The sequence below is a fragment of the Papio anubis genome, chromosome 2 (genome assembly GCF_008728515.1).
Source record: "Papio anubis isolate 15944 chromosome 2, Panubis1.0, whole genome shotgun sequence".
NCBI lineage: Eukaryota > Metazoa > Chordata > Mammalia > Primates > Cercopithecidae > Papio > Papio anubis.
The window spans coordinates 86,992,553-87,009,506 of record NC_044977.1 but is presented as its reverse complement, the minus strand read 5'-3'; the positions used below and the strand labels follow the sequence as shown (position 1 = coordinate 87,009,506).

The 16,954-nt window shown below is 42.9% G+C and overlaps 1 protein-coding gene across 15 annotated transcripts in view; it reads left to right on the top strand.

Annotated features, from left to right (window-relative positions):
- Positions 1–16,954, top strand: part of CACNA1D (calcium voltage-gated channel subunit alpha1 D) — a 327,018-nt gene that overhangs the window by 37,707 nt on the left and 272,357 nt on the right. Inside the window, exon 1 of one of the 15 annotated variants that reach the window (XM_021934319.2) lies at positions 231–4,572. The exons of the other annotated variants lie outside the window; for them this stretch is intronic. Coding sequence (XP_021790011.2) covers positions 4,486–4,572 — 87 coding nt within the window. The 5' untranslated portion in view covers positions 231–4,485. Of the gene's footprint in view, positions 1–230; positions 4,573–16,954 lie in introns of those variants that run through there. 15 annotated transcript variants of the gene reach the window in all.

Below are 16,954 nucleotides of genomic sequence, written 5' to 3'. Positions count from 1 at the left end.
ACTTGCTCTGTACCCATGCACATCCTCCTTTTTTTTTTTTTTTTGAGACAAGGTCTTGCTCTGTTGCCCGGGCTGGAGTAGAGTGCAGTGGCACAATCACTGCTCACTGCAGCCTTGACTCCTGGGCTCAAGCAATCCTCCTACCCCAACCTGCCGAGTAGCTGGGACTATGAGAGTCCCACCATGCCCAGCTAATTTTTAAAGTTTTTTTTGTAGAAGTGGCGGTCTCAGTATGTTGCTTAGGCTGGTCTTGAACTCCTGGCCTCAAGCAGTCCTCCTGCCTTGGCCTCCCACTGGGATTATAGGCATTAGCCACTGTGTCCAGCCTCCTCATTTTTGTAGACATATCAAGTCTGGCCTCCTTCAGGAAGCCTTCCCTAACTAACTACTCAAGCTCCCTGTGTTTCTTTCCTTTAGGGTCTATTGTGTGCATGTGTATGGTTTAGTATACCCTTAAGAATAATGTGTTTGGAATCGTCATTGAGAAGACAAGGTTTACGTTAGCAGATATAGTCTAACTCTGATTTTTAGAAAAGTGATAGAGAATAGAGACTTAAAAAAACCATGACATTCTCACGTAGATTTTGGGTATTTGGAGATAGGAGTAAAAACATATCTTTAAACCACACAATGGGAAGTGAAGTGTTTGCAACAGCCAGAACATTTATGTTATAAAGTGTCAGAGCAGATAATTTAGGCTAAAAGAAACAAAGTTAAATGATTTGGGGGCTTGATTTCTCTGGCTTGACCTCCCTGGATTATTGGCTGTTTCTTTCACTTCCAGACTGTCTGGTAAGATTTTTCTACAGAGGTATCTTCTTATTAATGAATTCTTCCCATCACACCCACTCTGTTTGAATTTCTGAATTACCTTCTCCTTTTGGTTTCTGTATCTCAGCTTTCTTCTTATTGAGGCTTCGCTGACATTTTCTTTGAGGGTATTGCTATCAGAGTCAGACATGCCCAGGACAAGATTCCAGGCTGTGTAATCTTGAGCAAATCAATGTTGCTGGTCTACTCTTTTTTCTTAAAAGAACAAGGAAGCTTGCCTTGCAGGGTGGTTAGAATTTGAGACAATGTGTGTTGCATGCCCGGCAGGTGGCAGGTAGCTAATAAAAGGTGTGCACTTGCTCGACACCAGGGGTCCCCTCGGTCTTTGGTCTTTGCATATCATAGATGCTCAGTAAGTGTTTCCCCAAAGGATTACTGACATTACAGGTAGGGTAATGTTTATAGCCAAGGGGAGGTGAGTGTCATCAGGCCCAGGTTTTTATGTCTATCTCTGCTGAATTGTCGCAAAGTTATATTTCATCCTATTTACCAAGTTGTATTCACAGAAGACTTAGTCCTGTTATAACAAAGCCCATTGAAACAACACCCAGGAAGTAGACCACAGGAAGTCAGTGGATATCTTACTCTGTGTCCTGCCTGGGGATCTGGAAGTGAATAAGGGAGAGAGAAAATGTGGAGTGCAGAGGATGCTGCCTGGAGGTGAGACTTTAACCACACGATTATCCTCAGTTCTGGAGCAACGGCTCTGTTCCAGGCGTTGTCTCCAATAGTCACAATCACACCACAGAGCTAATATTGTTTTCTATCTCACTGAGGAGTAAATAGGCCCCAAGAGGTTGCATCTGGAGGTACGTGAGCAAAATTTGGAGAGAAGTACTAAGTGGGCACTTCACAACAGGGGAAGAGAATGAAGAGGTGGATAAAGATAAGTGTTAAGCACTTTTTGGGGGTCCTGGAATTTTATCATGTCTCTTGATTTTTAAGAAAGTGGCCTATTGGCTAGAATTTGAGACTTTCATTGTATCATTCAGTTGGCTTTTGCATGTATATTGCTTTTATGTTTTTGGTACATTTTTTCAAAACCCTTTAGATTAGTTGGATTTTATATTGCTCTTAAGTTTGATGAGGTAGATGCTTTTTTAGCTGGGAGGGATAGAGAGGCAGTGAGTGTGTTAACAGAAAACAGCAACCTCAGACTCCAGCCCCCGCTCTCTTGTTATCCAGCGATGTGACGTTGAGCCTGATGCATGACGTCTTGGCAGCGGAGGTGCTGGTGCTCTGTCAGCCTCCTGGACCCGTGACTGAACATGCCTGGGGTCATGAGGAGGTTTTTGTTCCTGTAATGTTGGCCACAACTGCACAGCCAGTGGGCAAGGATGGCTGAGATACAAACTGAGAATTTTGCGCTTCGACCTAGGCTCTTTGCTAGATCAAACTTCTTTTGATGTCTTAGCCATGCCCGCTCTGAGATATCTCTCTCCAAGTTATTAATATATCTGTTTTTCCCATCATGTTTCCCCTTTTGGCTTCAAAGGAGCTCAGAACGAAATTTATTGCTTGATTATGGTTGCTGGGTTGGCCAAGGTTTAAAATTTATGTTTTTAACTTTTTTATGTGATTCCCTCCCCATTTTTATTTTGATAGTCTTATTGTTTATTGTATATCACCTTAAATCCATCTGAGAAGTACATCGGGTCTACGTCTAAAAATCACGTATGTGGGAGGAGGGCCATTAGGCAAATAGGACACAGATGGGGGTGACTTTGGCCAAAAAAGTTTGGGATAGATTTTTGTATTCTCTTGTGTTATGTTATTCCCTATCAGATGGTCTTTGCAGCTCATTTTTCTGTCTTCTCCTGTGTGGTCAGAATCAGGGGAGAGTTTTTCTTTATAAAAATGATTTGTTTTCCTGATAGAACAGTACTGGTGGGTAACATTCAGTTCTGACCTTGTAGGCAGACCTGGGATTCCCGGAGGGTGCAGGGACTGCCACACTCGTTCTTCTTTGTGACAGGCCCGAAGCAGCTTCCCTGGGGTCCCCAGCCTGCCTCCTCCACGGCTGCTGTGGCCGTGGGTGCTGAGCACGTGCAGCTGCTGCCTGATGCTCCTGGACAGGGAAGGATAGATTTGGGGCATAGTTACTAGGTGTCACTGCCTCCTTTTTTCAGCCTGGCTTTTACAAGTAGTTTTAATTTACTTGACAAACACTTATTTGGCATTTCCTTCAATACGCTGGGTACTGAGATGGGTACTGTATTTTTAGGCATTTAACGGGGATAATAGCAGCATCGTTAATAATTACAAATATGATCGATCCATCATATAGACAATACATTTCAGAAGAAGAACATTAAAAAGACTGATAGTAGTAGATATATGCAGCTGTAGTAGAGGAGCTGAAGCCACTGAGTTACCCTGGGGTTCAAAGTCGGAGCAGCATTCCCATCTCTAGGCTGTGTTCTTGTGTGGGAGGGCCTCCTTGGATACCCTTGGCAGTAATTCCAGGTACTTGAGCTCACAAAGAAAGTGCCTGGGGCCCTCAGCCCTTTGGTGTGGCTCCCAGGGACACCTGAGTTACTTCCAGAAGTGGCGTGGTGGGTAGAGTGTGAGGGCTGGGCTGGCCTCGCCTCCCCGCCCCTCTCCCCTGTGTGGCTTTTCCTTTCTGTAATTCAACTGATTGCTTTTCCTTCCAAATTGCTGGCTTAAGCTTTATCTTATCTAATTTTATCTCTTCTAGCCTTGCACATCCAGAGCATCATTAGGGCCTGTGCCCATTCTGTCCCTCCCACTTCTGGTCTCCCTCCATGTCCTGAGGGGATAGTGACGGAGTCTGCATAACCTCCGCATCTTCTTGCCTGGGGGGGGCAGCTAGGGTGGTGCCTGCAGCCTCTGGAACCTCTCCTTTCTGTGTGCCCCTCAACCTCATGGATATACTGGCGTTTTCTAGGACCTGGCCCTGCTTTCTCTGTCCCTGTCTCTCTCTGCCCACTGGTTTCTGTGACCCACGCCCTTCCCACCCCATTCTGCCCCTTTTGCTCGCTTGCTTTTCTTACCTTCTGTCACATTCACATGCTCACTATTTCTTTTTACTCCAAGCATCTGTTCCTCTAAATCATGAACTGCAGTTGGCATAATTAAATATGTAATGTGTTTATTTTAATATCAATATGTCTCTTCATACACATATTAGTAAGAGACTTGGCTGTCAGCACTGGGCCAGATCACCGTTTGCAGATGTCCACTCACGCCAGCTCCCCCGTGGGGCATTTCTTATGCACCTCATCCGTTCTCTTTCTCCTTGTCTCTCTTTCTCTCTCTGTGTCTCTTTGTTCTGTGTACATCTCTCTGTATGTCCCCCCTGGCTTCCTCTCTAACACAAATTGCTCCAATAGGCCGGCACCGTTTCCTCTCTGTAAACCCCAGTTTGTAGGTATCCACAGGCACCCAGGCAAGGGTAGAGGAACCAAAAGCACTTGTTCACGCTTGCTCACACAAGGACCAGTAGAGACCTAGAGCTGCATGCCACGTCTTTATTATCCTTGCTGCCAGCTCCTCTGGTACAGCAGCCCTGTGACAGTTTGGAATTTGAGCCTGGGCACTCTCCCCTGAGTGCATTGGTGACGTAAAGGCAGGAAGGCAGGAGCAATCACAGCCTCCCCTCACCTGTGGGTCCCAGGTGATCCCCCTCCCCAAATGGATGTAGGGAAGCCAGTTCATCTGCGAAGCATCTGGAGTGGAGTGACAGGAAGCAGAGGATCCAGTATTAGAATAGATTACATGGTATGTGCTTGTCGCTTCCGCTTAAAGGTAAATAAAAATCTATCTTTGGCTTAGAATTCTAGCCTCCTGACCTGGGGGTGAATATTGACTGGCAGGCTTTACCTCCCATGTAGAAAAGGGTTGCATGCCAGGGTTATAAATTAGAGCTCTGCATTGGATGGATCTTCTTAATGTTTTCTGTGGAGTGGAATTAGAACATGTTGTTTCTTTTGAGGTTACAAAAAGCAAACAAGGATCCCTTTCCTCCCAGACTAGTGGGAAGTAGACTAATTACTTGAAATCCTGTTTTATCAGCCATAAAACTGAGATGAAAACTGGGGCCTTTGTGAAGATCTTGATATATCCTAGGCCACAAATTTCTTCCCTGGAAGAGAAAAACCGCATTTTAGGTTTAGATAATTTGGTCACATTTTTTAGGCTGTCCAATGCAAAGGTTAAGTTTCTAGAGTCTTGAATTTTAGCACAGAGGTAACGTCACTTAACCTTCCCGAGTGAAAATGCTGCCTTCTAGGTGGTGGGGAAGATCGAATTAGCTGTGTATGCCAGCGTGCTTAATATGTGTTCCGTAGATATTAGCGACAGAAGTAGTGGATGTGACTGCTGAAGGCCTGGATGGCTCTTCCGGGCTTGTTGGTTGGTTTTGTTATAATATACAACTGGACCTAAGATAACCCATGTTTGTGCTTCTGTGGACACTGGCGCTTTCAGGGTCTTAACTATATTGTTTTTATCGAAACTTTGAAAGGACTCATGGCTCCAAAAGGGGCTGAAAAGTTTTGAATTTCCTTTTTTCTTTCTTCGCAAAAGATTTTAAAGCTTAAGTCATGTAATTAATAACAGGGGAAGTTAAGAGTCAAAGATTTTTCTCTTACCCTGGTCATTTTTTAAGCTGCACTTGGCATGGGTTGAAGCAAATTTGTGTCTTCTTGACCATTTACTTTTTTTTTTTTAAACTGAGAGAATAGATTCTATCTCTAATGAAGTAATTGTAAACAGCCTTGTTAACATATGGTACTGATTTTTTCACAGAAGCATTGTTGAAATGCATGGGAACTACCAGGTTAAAAGACATAAAAATAGACAATCCGTATAGTCCAGATGGTATCTCCAAACGAGGGGATCCAAGTGGCATGAGAAACTGTCTAGAGCAGGACTGGCAAACACGGCCCCCAGGCCAACCCGGCCTTATGCTTGTTTTTGTATGGCCTGTGAACTAAGAATGGTGTTTTACATTTTTTAATGTTTGAACAAATATCTGAAGAATAGTAATATCTTGTGACGTATAAAAATGGTACAAAATTCACATTTCAGTTACCATAAGTAAAGTTTGACTGGAACATAGCCACACTCATCCATTTACATATTATCTATGGTTATGTTCCCGCTACAATGGCAGAAATGAGTAGTTGCCTAAGATATTTGCTGTCTGGTCCTTTACAGAAAACGTTTGCCAGTCCTTGGTCTAGATGGTGAGGAATTTTAGTTCTGATATGTGTTAATTGATACATGATTTCGTTTTGAAGTTCAGCTTTTAACTTTCGGTTGTTTTTCTTTCTACTTTTATTTTTTACTAATAAAGACAGAAAGAAGAAAACCGTGGCTGGTTAGTCTCACTGCTTAGACTATCCCTTCTAATGTTTTTGATAATAAAAATTAAAATGCACATGCTAATGTTATTTCAAACAGTATAAGAAAGCAAAACCGGTCTCCTACGTTGTCCCTTACTCCAATTCCTTTACCCAGTGTTTAATAGTTAACATTCCAAAAATGTTCTGTGTTTATACTAGAATATATATTCTTTTCAAAAGCTTTTCTTAAGCTTAGTTTACTAGTAAAAATACTCTTAACCTTTTATTATGAAAAAATTTCAAATATGTACAGCACAAGACAGAAAAGTGTAATGAACCCTGTGTACCCATCATTGAGCTTTCATACTCTTTGTCTTATGGCCAGTCTTATTTAATTTGTGGAATCCATTGCCTGTATTTTGAAGCAAATCTTAGGTATATCATTTTATCTGTGGATATTTCAGTATGTATCTCTAAAAGATAGTAACTTTTAAAAAACATAACCAGTCTGCTCACACATGAGAAAAAAATAATAATTGCTTAGTGTATATTTGAGCCCTGAGTATTACCTATAATTGCCTCCCCCTACCCACAGTTGTCTTTTAAATGTCATTGTTTATTTCACTCTGTTTGAATTAGGATACAGGTAGGTTTCACACAGTGTGACTTGGTTGTTGTCCTTTAAGTCGATTTTAATCTGTCTGTTCCCTCTGTCCCTCTTTTATCCTCCTTGCTACTTATTTTTTTTTTAAAGAAATGAGGTTATTTGTTAGAGGTTTTATTTACATCCCCATAGTATTGTTTAATATGTTCCTCTGTCCTCTGAATTTCCTGTGAATTTGGTAGTTGGACCTAGAGGCTTACCACATTCAAGTTTTGTTTATTTTATTACTATTTTTTAGCTAGGCTACTTTACTGGTGACACTGAGTCCTTCCAAGAGGAGGCACTTAGTATCTGATTGTCCATTTTTGTGATGTTAGTACTCATAGGTGTTTAATGTGTAGATCAAGTCATTCCTTATGGGTTGTAAAATGGTGGATACTGTTAGTTCTATGACTTCTTTGCCATTTATTGGCTTAAATGTTTGATTTTTCTCCATATTTTTTCTCTATATTTACCAGTTTTTCAAGTTTTTCTTGTTGTTGTTGTTGTGTCCTTTTTTTTTTTGACAGTCTCATTCTATCTCCCAGGCTGGAGTGCAGTGGGGCAATCTCAGCTCACTGCAATCTCTGCCTCCAAGGTTCAAGTGTTTCTCGTGCCTTAGCCTCCTGAGTACCTGGAACTACAGGTGCACACCACCATGTCTGGCTAATTTTTGTATTTTTAATAGAGATGGGGTTTCTATTCAACGTTGCCCAGGCTGGTCTCAAACTCCTGACCTCAAGTGATCTGCCCCTCTTGGCCTCCCAGAGTGCTGGGATTACAGGTGTGAGCTGTAGCACCTGGCCTATTTTTGAAGTTTCCAGTTAATATATTAGTACCCTTTAACAGTGAATGATTTGTTTTCTGGTTTTTGTAATTTTTAAAAGTATGATGTATTTGAACATGTTTACTATGTTCCGCCGAGGTTACTGATGCTCAAGTCGTCCCCCTTGTGGTAGTGTGAACCTTCTCACATTGGTTCCTGTGTCTGTTTGGCATGACCTCGTAGTCTGATAGCTTCCTCTCTTTCTGGTACAACAAGATGTTTTGGATTCATCTTACACATTTCTTGCCCTGGATCTGGAATCTGCCATTTTCTTCAAGGAGTCAGTCCTGCTGCTTTTTAGCGGGAGGTAGTATTTCAGAATTAAATTTTGGGTTAAGAGGCACATATCCATAAGCAAACAAACAGCTTTTCATAGTAAAAACACATACAGAAAATGCATACAGTACAACACTGATGTAGCCTGGATCAAAAAAGAACACGGCAGAGCAACGCAGGGGTTCCCTTTCTGAACACAGTCGTCTCCCACTTCCCTCAGTCACTACTCAGTGTTTATGGTAATGACTTCCTCGATTTTCTTTCCTGTTTTATCATTGAAGACAAAATACGTCCCTAAGCTGTGTAACTTGTTTCTGTCTGTTTTGAATTTTATTTAAATGGATCATGCTTCCTGAATTCTTTTTTTTGTTGTTGTTGTTCAAGACAGAGTCCTGCTCTGTTGCCCAGGCTGGAGTGCAATGGCACGATTTCAGCTCACGCCAACCTCCGCCTCCCGGGCTCAAGCAATTCTCCTGCCTCAGCCTCCCTAGTAACTGGGATTACAGACACCCAACACCATGCCTGACTAATTTCTGTATTTTTATTTTTAGTAGAGACGGTTTCACCATGTAACATGGGGTTTCACCATGTTAGCCAGTCTGGCTTTGAACTCCTGATCTCATGATCTGCCCGCCTCCGCCTTCCAAAGTGCTGGGATTACTGGCATGAGCCACCATGCCCGGCCTCCTGAATTCTTTTATATCTTGCTTCTTTCATTCAACATGAGATTCATTCGTTTTCATTTTCTTTGCAATATGATAGTCCGTTGGATGAGTAGACCACAATCTATCCATTCTGCTTTTGATGTACAGTCGGTTGTTTCTAGTTTTGTGCAGTTAAAGAAATGCTGCTAACCTTGTATCTGTCTCTGGTTGCATGGGTGCATATGTTTTTGAAGGGTATATACATAGAAGTAGAATTGCTGGGTTAGATGCTATGCATGTCTTCTTTGCAAAGTGTCATGCCAGCTGATGTGCTCACCAACAGCGTGTGAGCATTCCTGTTGCTTCACATTCTTGCCCACCCGTGGAATTGTCAGACTTTAACATTTTTTGTTAGTCTGTTGATCGAAAGTGATATCTGACTGTGACTTAATTTGGGGTTTTTCTCTGATTACCAGTGAGGTTAAACACTTCTCCATATGTTTGAGTACTGGATTTTTTCTCCTTTATGACATTTCTGTTCAAGTTGTTTCAATAAGTCTTTGGTTCATTTTCCCATTGAGTTATCTTTTCTTATTGATTCTTAGGCGGTTTTATATGTATTGGATACAGGTTCTGATTGGTTGGGTGTGTTGCGAATTTCTTCTCCCACTCTGTGGCGTATCTTCACTTTCTTTATGGTGTCTTTTGATTAACATAATTTTTTTTTAAAAAACACAAATGCTATTTGTTTGTTTGTTTATTTTTGAGACAGGGTCTCACTCTGTCGTCCAGGCTAGAGTGTAGTGGCATGATCTGAGCTTTACTCCCAGATTATGCCTCCCAGGTTCAAGCGATTCTCCTGTCTCAGCCTCCTGAGTAGCTGGGATTAGACATGTGCCACCATACCTAGCTAATTTTTTTTTTTATGATAGAGATGGGGTTTCACCATGTTGGCCAGGCTGGTCTCGAACTCCTGACCTCAAATGATCCACCCGCCTCGGCCTCCCAAAGTGCTGGGATTACAGGCGTGAGCCACCATGCCCGGCCACAAGTACTTTTTAAAGTCTTATTGTAGGATGTCTTCCTCTACTCTGTTAGGATATGTGGTATATAGTAAAGATTTCAAATATAGTAATTATGTACTATTTAGTATTATATGCAACTTATATATGAACTTTTAAAAAAAGTCTTGTATCTTTGTCTTTCTGTTTAAATTTTCTTTAAAAAAACTGACATCAAAGAAATAATAGTGTCACATTGTTTGCACCTTACTTTTTCACATATAATTTTATTCTGGGGTTCTTTCTACATTATCCATATGCCAGTCTGCTTCATTCTTTGTCTTGGTGGCATGATATATATATATGTATTTTTTGAGATGGAGTTTTGCTCTTGTCACCCAGGCTGAAGTGCAATGGCATGATCTCAGCTCACTGCTACCTTCGCCTCCTGAGTTCAAGCGATTCTCCAGCCTCAGCCTCCCAGGTATCTGGGATTGCAGGTGCACACCACCATGCCTGGCTAATTTTTGTAGTTTTAGTAGAGATGGGGTTTCACCATGTTGGCCCGGCTGGTCTCAAATTCCTGATCATGGCTGATCCACTTGCCTCGGCCTCCCAAAGTGCTGGGATTGCAGGCGTGAGCCACTGTGCATGGCCGGCATGGTATTCCATTGACAGAATTAAGGTTGTTTTTCTTGTCCTGTTAAAATTGTGCTGCGAAAAACTCTTATACATAATCTTGACGTAATTTTGTGAGTACATCTATAAAGCAAATTCTAAACGTGGGAACTTCTGGGTCAAACAATTTGATTGTTTTAAGTATTAATAGACATTAATATTTACTCCCAGTTAATTCATGTAAAATAGCAGTTCTTACAGCCTAAATTAGGAGGTCTATTTGGTGATATTCAGATAAATTATCTGGATATGAAGTAATTTTTTTTAGGTCTAACCTGTATGAATGACAATATGATTACAGTATTTTCAAAAGATTGACACTTAGCCATTCTCCATGTTTCAAAGGAATAAATGCTAATTTAGCCAAATAATAGTGTGGAGCAAATTTTGTGGGAGAGCCTGCGCTTGTGTGGAGCAAATCCCCTGTCGTGTTGTGAAATGGGCACGGAGAAGCCTGTTCTAGTGACCGTCGATGCTCTTTGTGACAGCTTATGTGAGGGCTCTTGGGCTCCTGAGTCTTCCTCCTCCCCAAATGGGGGACTCTGTCCGGTCTTTTGGATCTTTGATTTTATTCAAATGGAAATGCTTTTTCTCTCTCATTCCAGTAATTCTTTTGAGTATATCTGTTTTTTCTTCAAGTGTTTCCTGAGCGCTGTGTTCTGGGGAATAGTGAGGAAGGTGGAGTGTTCACTGTGCCATCCGCTGTTTGTCTTCAAGCGGATTACTGTTGCGTAGGGGGAGCTGTTGATGTAGTGTATTTGTATAACGGTCTTTTACCATAAGTGGGTGTTACTCCCTCCAGTACATCATTTAAATCAAGGCAGCTGAGACAATCACAGAAGACTACGTATTTTATGATTCCATTAATATGAAAGTCCCAAATAGGGAACTCTATAGAGGCAGAAAGTAAGATCAGTGATTGTTTCGGGCAGGGGAGAGTGGGGTGATAGGGAGGTGATAGCTAAAAGATATGGGGTTTCTTTTTGAGGTGATAAAAATGTTCTAAGATTGACCATGGTGCTGGTTGTTTATATCTGTGAATATGTTAAAAGCCATTAAATTGTGTACTTTAAATGGATTGCATGGTATATGAATTATGTTTCAATGAAGCTGTTACAAAACATTAAACAACGACAAAAAAATACAGTTTTTTTTCTCAGTTATCTCAGTTTTTCCCTATAGGTTTCATATTTACTTTAATGAATGGATGATAAAGAGTTGTCTGGTCTGGGCTGGATGCAGTGGCTCATGCCTGTAATCCCAGCACTTTGACAGGCCGAGGAAGGCAGATTGCTTGAGCCCAGGAGTTTGTGACCAGCCTGGGCAACATATGGAGACTTCGTCTCTACAAAAATAAAATAATTAGCAGGGCATGGTGGTGTGTGGCTGTAGCACCAGCTACTCAGGAGGCTGAGGTGGGATGATCACTTGAGCCCAGGAGTTCAAGGCTGCGGTGAGCTATGACTGTGCCACTGCATTCCAGTCTGGGCAACAGAGCAAGACCCTGTTGCTTAAAATAAATAAATAAATAAATAAAAAATTCAAGAATTCTTAGGTCTGGATGTAGGGTTAGATGCCAGTTAGATATAAGTGAAATAGCCAGTTTACTTACCAATAGACAAGAAAGTAGTCTTTTGTGGTTCCCTTCTCCACTAAATACGAATCAGTGCTACTCAGGGGCTCTTTAAAGGAGTTGGCCGGGCGCGATGACTCACGCCTGTAATCCCAGCACTTTGGGAGGTCGAGGCAGGCAGATCACCTGAGGTCAGGAGTTGGAGACCAGCCTGACCAACATGGAGAAACCCTGTCTCTACTAAAAATACAAAATTAGCTGGGCGTGGTGGCACACGCCTGTAATCCTAGCTACTCGGGAGACTGAGGCAGGAGAATCACTTGAACCCGGGAGGCGGAGGTTGTGGTGAGCTGAGATCGCGCCATTGCACTCCAGCCTGGGCAACAAGAGCAAAATTCCGTCTCAATAAAGAGAGAGAGAGAAGAGAGAGAGGAGAGAGAGAGAGGAGAGAGGAAGAAGAAGAAGAAAAAGAAAGAAAGAAAGAAAGAAAGAAAGAAAGAAAGAAAGAAAGAAAGAAAGAAGTCAATCAGTACCATAAGAAAGGACAAAAAACAAACCCAAAGCAAAACCAAAAACTCCTCACAAACCAGCCTCCCCTAACCCTTTTAACTCAAAGCTTTGTAATGTCTCTGAATTTGTAGTTAAGATTTTAAAGAGTACTATTTCTCATGCCCCATCCCCCAACCCATTTCGGGAGTAAACCTTTTCTGTCGGGGTGAGGAGAAAGTGGGTAAAGGACTTTCGCATTTACAGTTGAGTTAGTATTTGTTGTTCTCCAAGTGTGAAGGATTCGGGGCCTTCTCTTTGGTAGGTGGATGGGAATCAGTTGGTATTTATTGGGTTCTTAATGCCTGCCTGTCCTTGTGTAAGACACTCTGGCGGTACCCAGGAATACATCAACCAGCTGAGACAAACGTGAAGAATAATTATTGTCCTCATAATAGCTAACATTTATTGATTGCTTACTATGTGCTAAGCCTCTAGATTTTAAAGTTGTTGTAAAAGCAGGAATGAAGTCTGTGACAGGCAGCATTGTCTTGTTTAGCTGTCACAATCACAGTGGCAGAGGTACTCTCATTATTTGACAGGTGGGGAAACTGAGATTTAGAGAGCTAAGATACCTCGTCCAGGGTCACATGGCTGGTACAGGGTAGATTCATACCCAGATCGGCCTAACAGATCTGAACTTTTTCTTGTTGGGGGAGAGGGGCAATGGAATTGTTAACATTTTCATTGCACAAATAATGCAAATTAGGCAAGGAAAAGCACAAAGAAGAAAATCATCATCATCCATATTTCCACACACAGATTTGCCCATCTTTAATGTTTCTGTGCGTTTCCTTCTAGTTTGTGTTTTTATGCCTTCTGGTTTATTTTTATATCCAGTCAACCTCTGTCAGCCCATCAGTGAAGGCCATTGCTAATTCATTAAAAGACCTTGGGACTGAGGACGTACAAGTCATAATCAGGGTATTTCATGGACTGGGGATTGGGGGTGGGGGAAGGACGCAGATCTGACAAATTCATGCCGTGGTCTAACTCAGAGAGGGTCATCTTGTCCCAAAGTGTTCCCTCAGTCTTTCTCTGCTTCCCCAATTATTAAGACTGTCTTGTGAAATAATTAAAAATATCTATGAAGGGGCAAATTTTGCAGCACATACAATTATAGAAATTATGTAGTACAATATGGACAAATGCAGGGCTAACAATAATTTTTAGGGCTTTCACAGATGGGCAAGGTGGGGGGTAGGGACTGGCTGGAGGCAAAGAGAAGGCTTCCTGAGACAGAGGGGACTGGGGCTGGCTCCCACCCAGATGAAAACCTGCAAATCTGGGAGAGAAAGCTTCATGCACTATGAAAAGGTCACAAGAACCTCCAGTCCTGGGATGATGCAGGCAGGGGAAAAATCAGATGGGACTTTCCCCAGTGAGTCATGAATCATTTGCCTGGTGATTGGTGGGAGTCACCTGTGTGTTGTGCCTGTTCCCAGTGGGAGGTTAGAGCTCCATCTCTGAATTAATATCAAAAGAAGAGCTGTCTTTACAAATCAATATGCTTCTCATAAGGGGATGACATATTTAGATGCAGAGGTTGGTGTGGCGAATGGGATGGTTTGAGGGTAGTGGGGCATCTGGGTTAAAGGCCCTGATGTTCTACAGACTTGGGTTTGAATCTGATCTGTGCTACCCTCAAGCACTGTCACCTGGCAAGTTGCTTAGTCCCTCATTTGAGGAAGTGGGGCCACTGGAGCTCCTACCTTATAGGCTTACAGGTGGTTGGGAGGATTAAATGAGATGAGCACATGCGGCATTTAGTCCAGTGCCTGGCAGAGAATAAGTGCTCCATAGGGATTAGCTAATGTTTTATAGAATTTTATAATTCTAAAGGGGAGGAAAGATGGCTATTAAGGTTGGAGAACTATGGATCCTTCCCATTGTATTCACAAAGAAAACTATGCCATGAGGCTTTTTTGGCAAGTCACTTTAACTTTTTGGGCCTAGGTTTTCTTAACCATGAGATGCTGGGTGGTTCTAAATGATCTTTCACATTCTGCCCATGACTATAATCCTATGATTCTGCAGTTTTAAAGAGCATCTTAATGAATACAAAGTACTTGCCAGAATATTTTCTTCTTTGATCCTCCCCACAACGTTGATGGGCCGATGATGATTCCTGCCATTTTCCCAGCCCAGGCAGCAGGGCTGGCAGACACTTAATGACTCTCCCTCACAAGGCCGTGGAGCTCGTGAGACAGTGTAAGGCCAGGTTCTCTTTACACACACGTGGTGTGTAAAACGGATGTACCTCGATTGGGCTTTTGCCCCTGTCATGAAACTGAGCCCAAAGGAGGTTCTTAGAGGAGCTGGGTGAGGATTTCAGGAGAGGTGATTCCCAGGGGAGCTTCAGGCCAGGACTGTCAGAGTAGAACAGTAATTTATGGGCTTCTGACAGCTTGAAAAGGTCATGGTGTTCTTCTTTACTTATAAATGAAAACAAAGTAATTTGGGGGTCAGGGAAAGACGAGAGGGCTTGTGCAGAATGACCTCAAAATCCCTGGTGGTTATCATGTAAAAATTCGATTTGTTTGATGCAATTAGCCAAACCTGGACACTTTCTTCTCCTTCTCAAAGCAATTGGGATTCAGGGCACAGGATTAAACAGAGTTGGGGCAGGGGGCAGGGAGGAGGCGCTCCGGCAACTGTGGGAAGTCCAGATTGTTTCTATTGTGCGCGCTGATGTAATTCTTTTTCTGCAAGCCCTCTGTGGTTTATCACTTTCCCTTCATGCACCCTTCTTGTAAAGCAATTACAAAATCATGGGAAAATAGGCAGTGACAGTGTGAATCAGTGGCTTTTGGAATGGGGAACTGATACAGACTGAGCTTCAGTTTGCAGAGGGTTGAGGAATGTCTAAGGCTCATGGATGGGGGAAGGAGAGGTGACAAGGGATCACAGATATTGTATATTGGGCCTCTTTGGCCAGGCCCTCCAGCCCCCGAGGCCCTTCTACGCTGCTTACTGGCTGCACGAGGGCTGTGGCTGTGGCCGTGGCCGTGGCCGTGGCCATGGCAGCTGAGCTTGTAATTTAGATGTTACCACTGCTCAGCTATGAAAAGTCAGGATCAGGCAGCTCTGTCCTAGTGCTGGGAGGGAGGTGTGGGCCCTGGGGGAACTGGCAGCTGGATTTAGAGTGTGACCGATTCCAGGAACCCAACAGAGCCGCAGTAGGGCCCTCCTCACCTCAGTGGGTCGGAATTTGGGGTGGGGGTTCCCCAGACCAAACTGTTCAGACTTTTCTGTATTAACACTGAGTCTATGGTCATTAGCGATCAGGATTCTGATTAATCTCTGTCCTTATTTTAGAGTAGCTTTTGGTTTAGGGTTCTGGTGACCAACTGGTCACAACCATAATTTAGCTTCTGAAAGGCCATAAGAGTCAGAATTTGGCTAGCGGGGATGGGAGGTCATTTCCACAGCGATCCTGCTGCATTTATAATTAGGCATTTCCCTTGCATTTACTTTTGCCCCTTGTCTCCTACTCCAAGCCACCCCCATTTCCTTGAATGTTGAAAGTTTTGGGCTGCTAGGCTCAACTTACCAGCCTGGTCCCATTTCTGTGATTATTACTAACTGCAATGCATCATACACAGCAAAGCAAGTGGTTGGAAAATAGACCTGCGTCCTGGTAGTGGGCAAGAGACTCAACTCTCCTGAATCTGTGTTTTTACTTTTAGATGGGAGCTGTAAAATATCCAGCCCAGTATAACATTGGCTGGATGTAAAACAGCCTGGTATACAACATGGGCTTTGTAAAGTGAGATGTGCTGTTGGAAAGTGGTTTGTAGTAAATTGTATTATTACATACTATACTTATATAGTACTGAACATTGGCCCAAGGAGTTTTTATTTTGTTACTCCTTTTTGATCTCATCAACCGTGCCATGCAAAAAAAGAGGCAGGAACTGTGGATCATCCCCTTTCTCTCATTTTAGAAATGAGGGAAATGGAGGCTCATGGATGTTGAGTGACTTCTCCAGGATTATTTGCTGAATAAATGTCAAAATCAGCAGTACAACTAGGTGTCTGGAGTCTTAGTCCAGTGCACCTGTCATTGTGTGCTGGGTGCAAGGCAGTAAGGCTCACTGGTTGTGGCTCTAAGTGTTCCCCTGCCTTTGCCTGCTTGCCCCCCATTCATTTGTTCATCAGCTATTATGAGAGCAGCTATAAGCCAGGCCCTGTGTTAGGAATGCTGCTAATGAGGGCAACAGGGCTTTTGCTCTCTTGGAGCCTGTCGTCTAGTAGGGGAGACAGACTTAAAAAAATATTACGGCATCAATTGGTTCTCTTTATTTCCTGCATCCTGTGAACGTGCAAGGGCCCAGAGTGGAGAGCGACCTGGTCCCCTCATCTTGGACTTTGTCTTATTTTCTCTTTCCATCTAGAAAGTTGTGAGTCAGCTCTTTAGATGGGTGCTTCAGGGTTCTGCCTTCCTGTATTTGAGGCTTTGTGGACGTGGTCGTTGGAGACCATGGAGGTTGCGTTTGTGTGGGCTGAAGAGAATTGAGGAAGAAAAGAGGCAGGGAAGTTTCTCCAAGGAGGCACATTTTGAACCCGCTGTTAACGATAATGGCAGTGGCCCTTTGGAGGCAGCTGCCTCTCTCACTGACTGTCA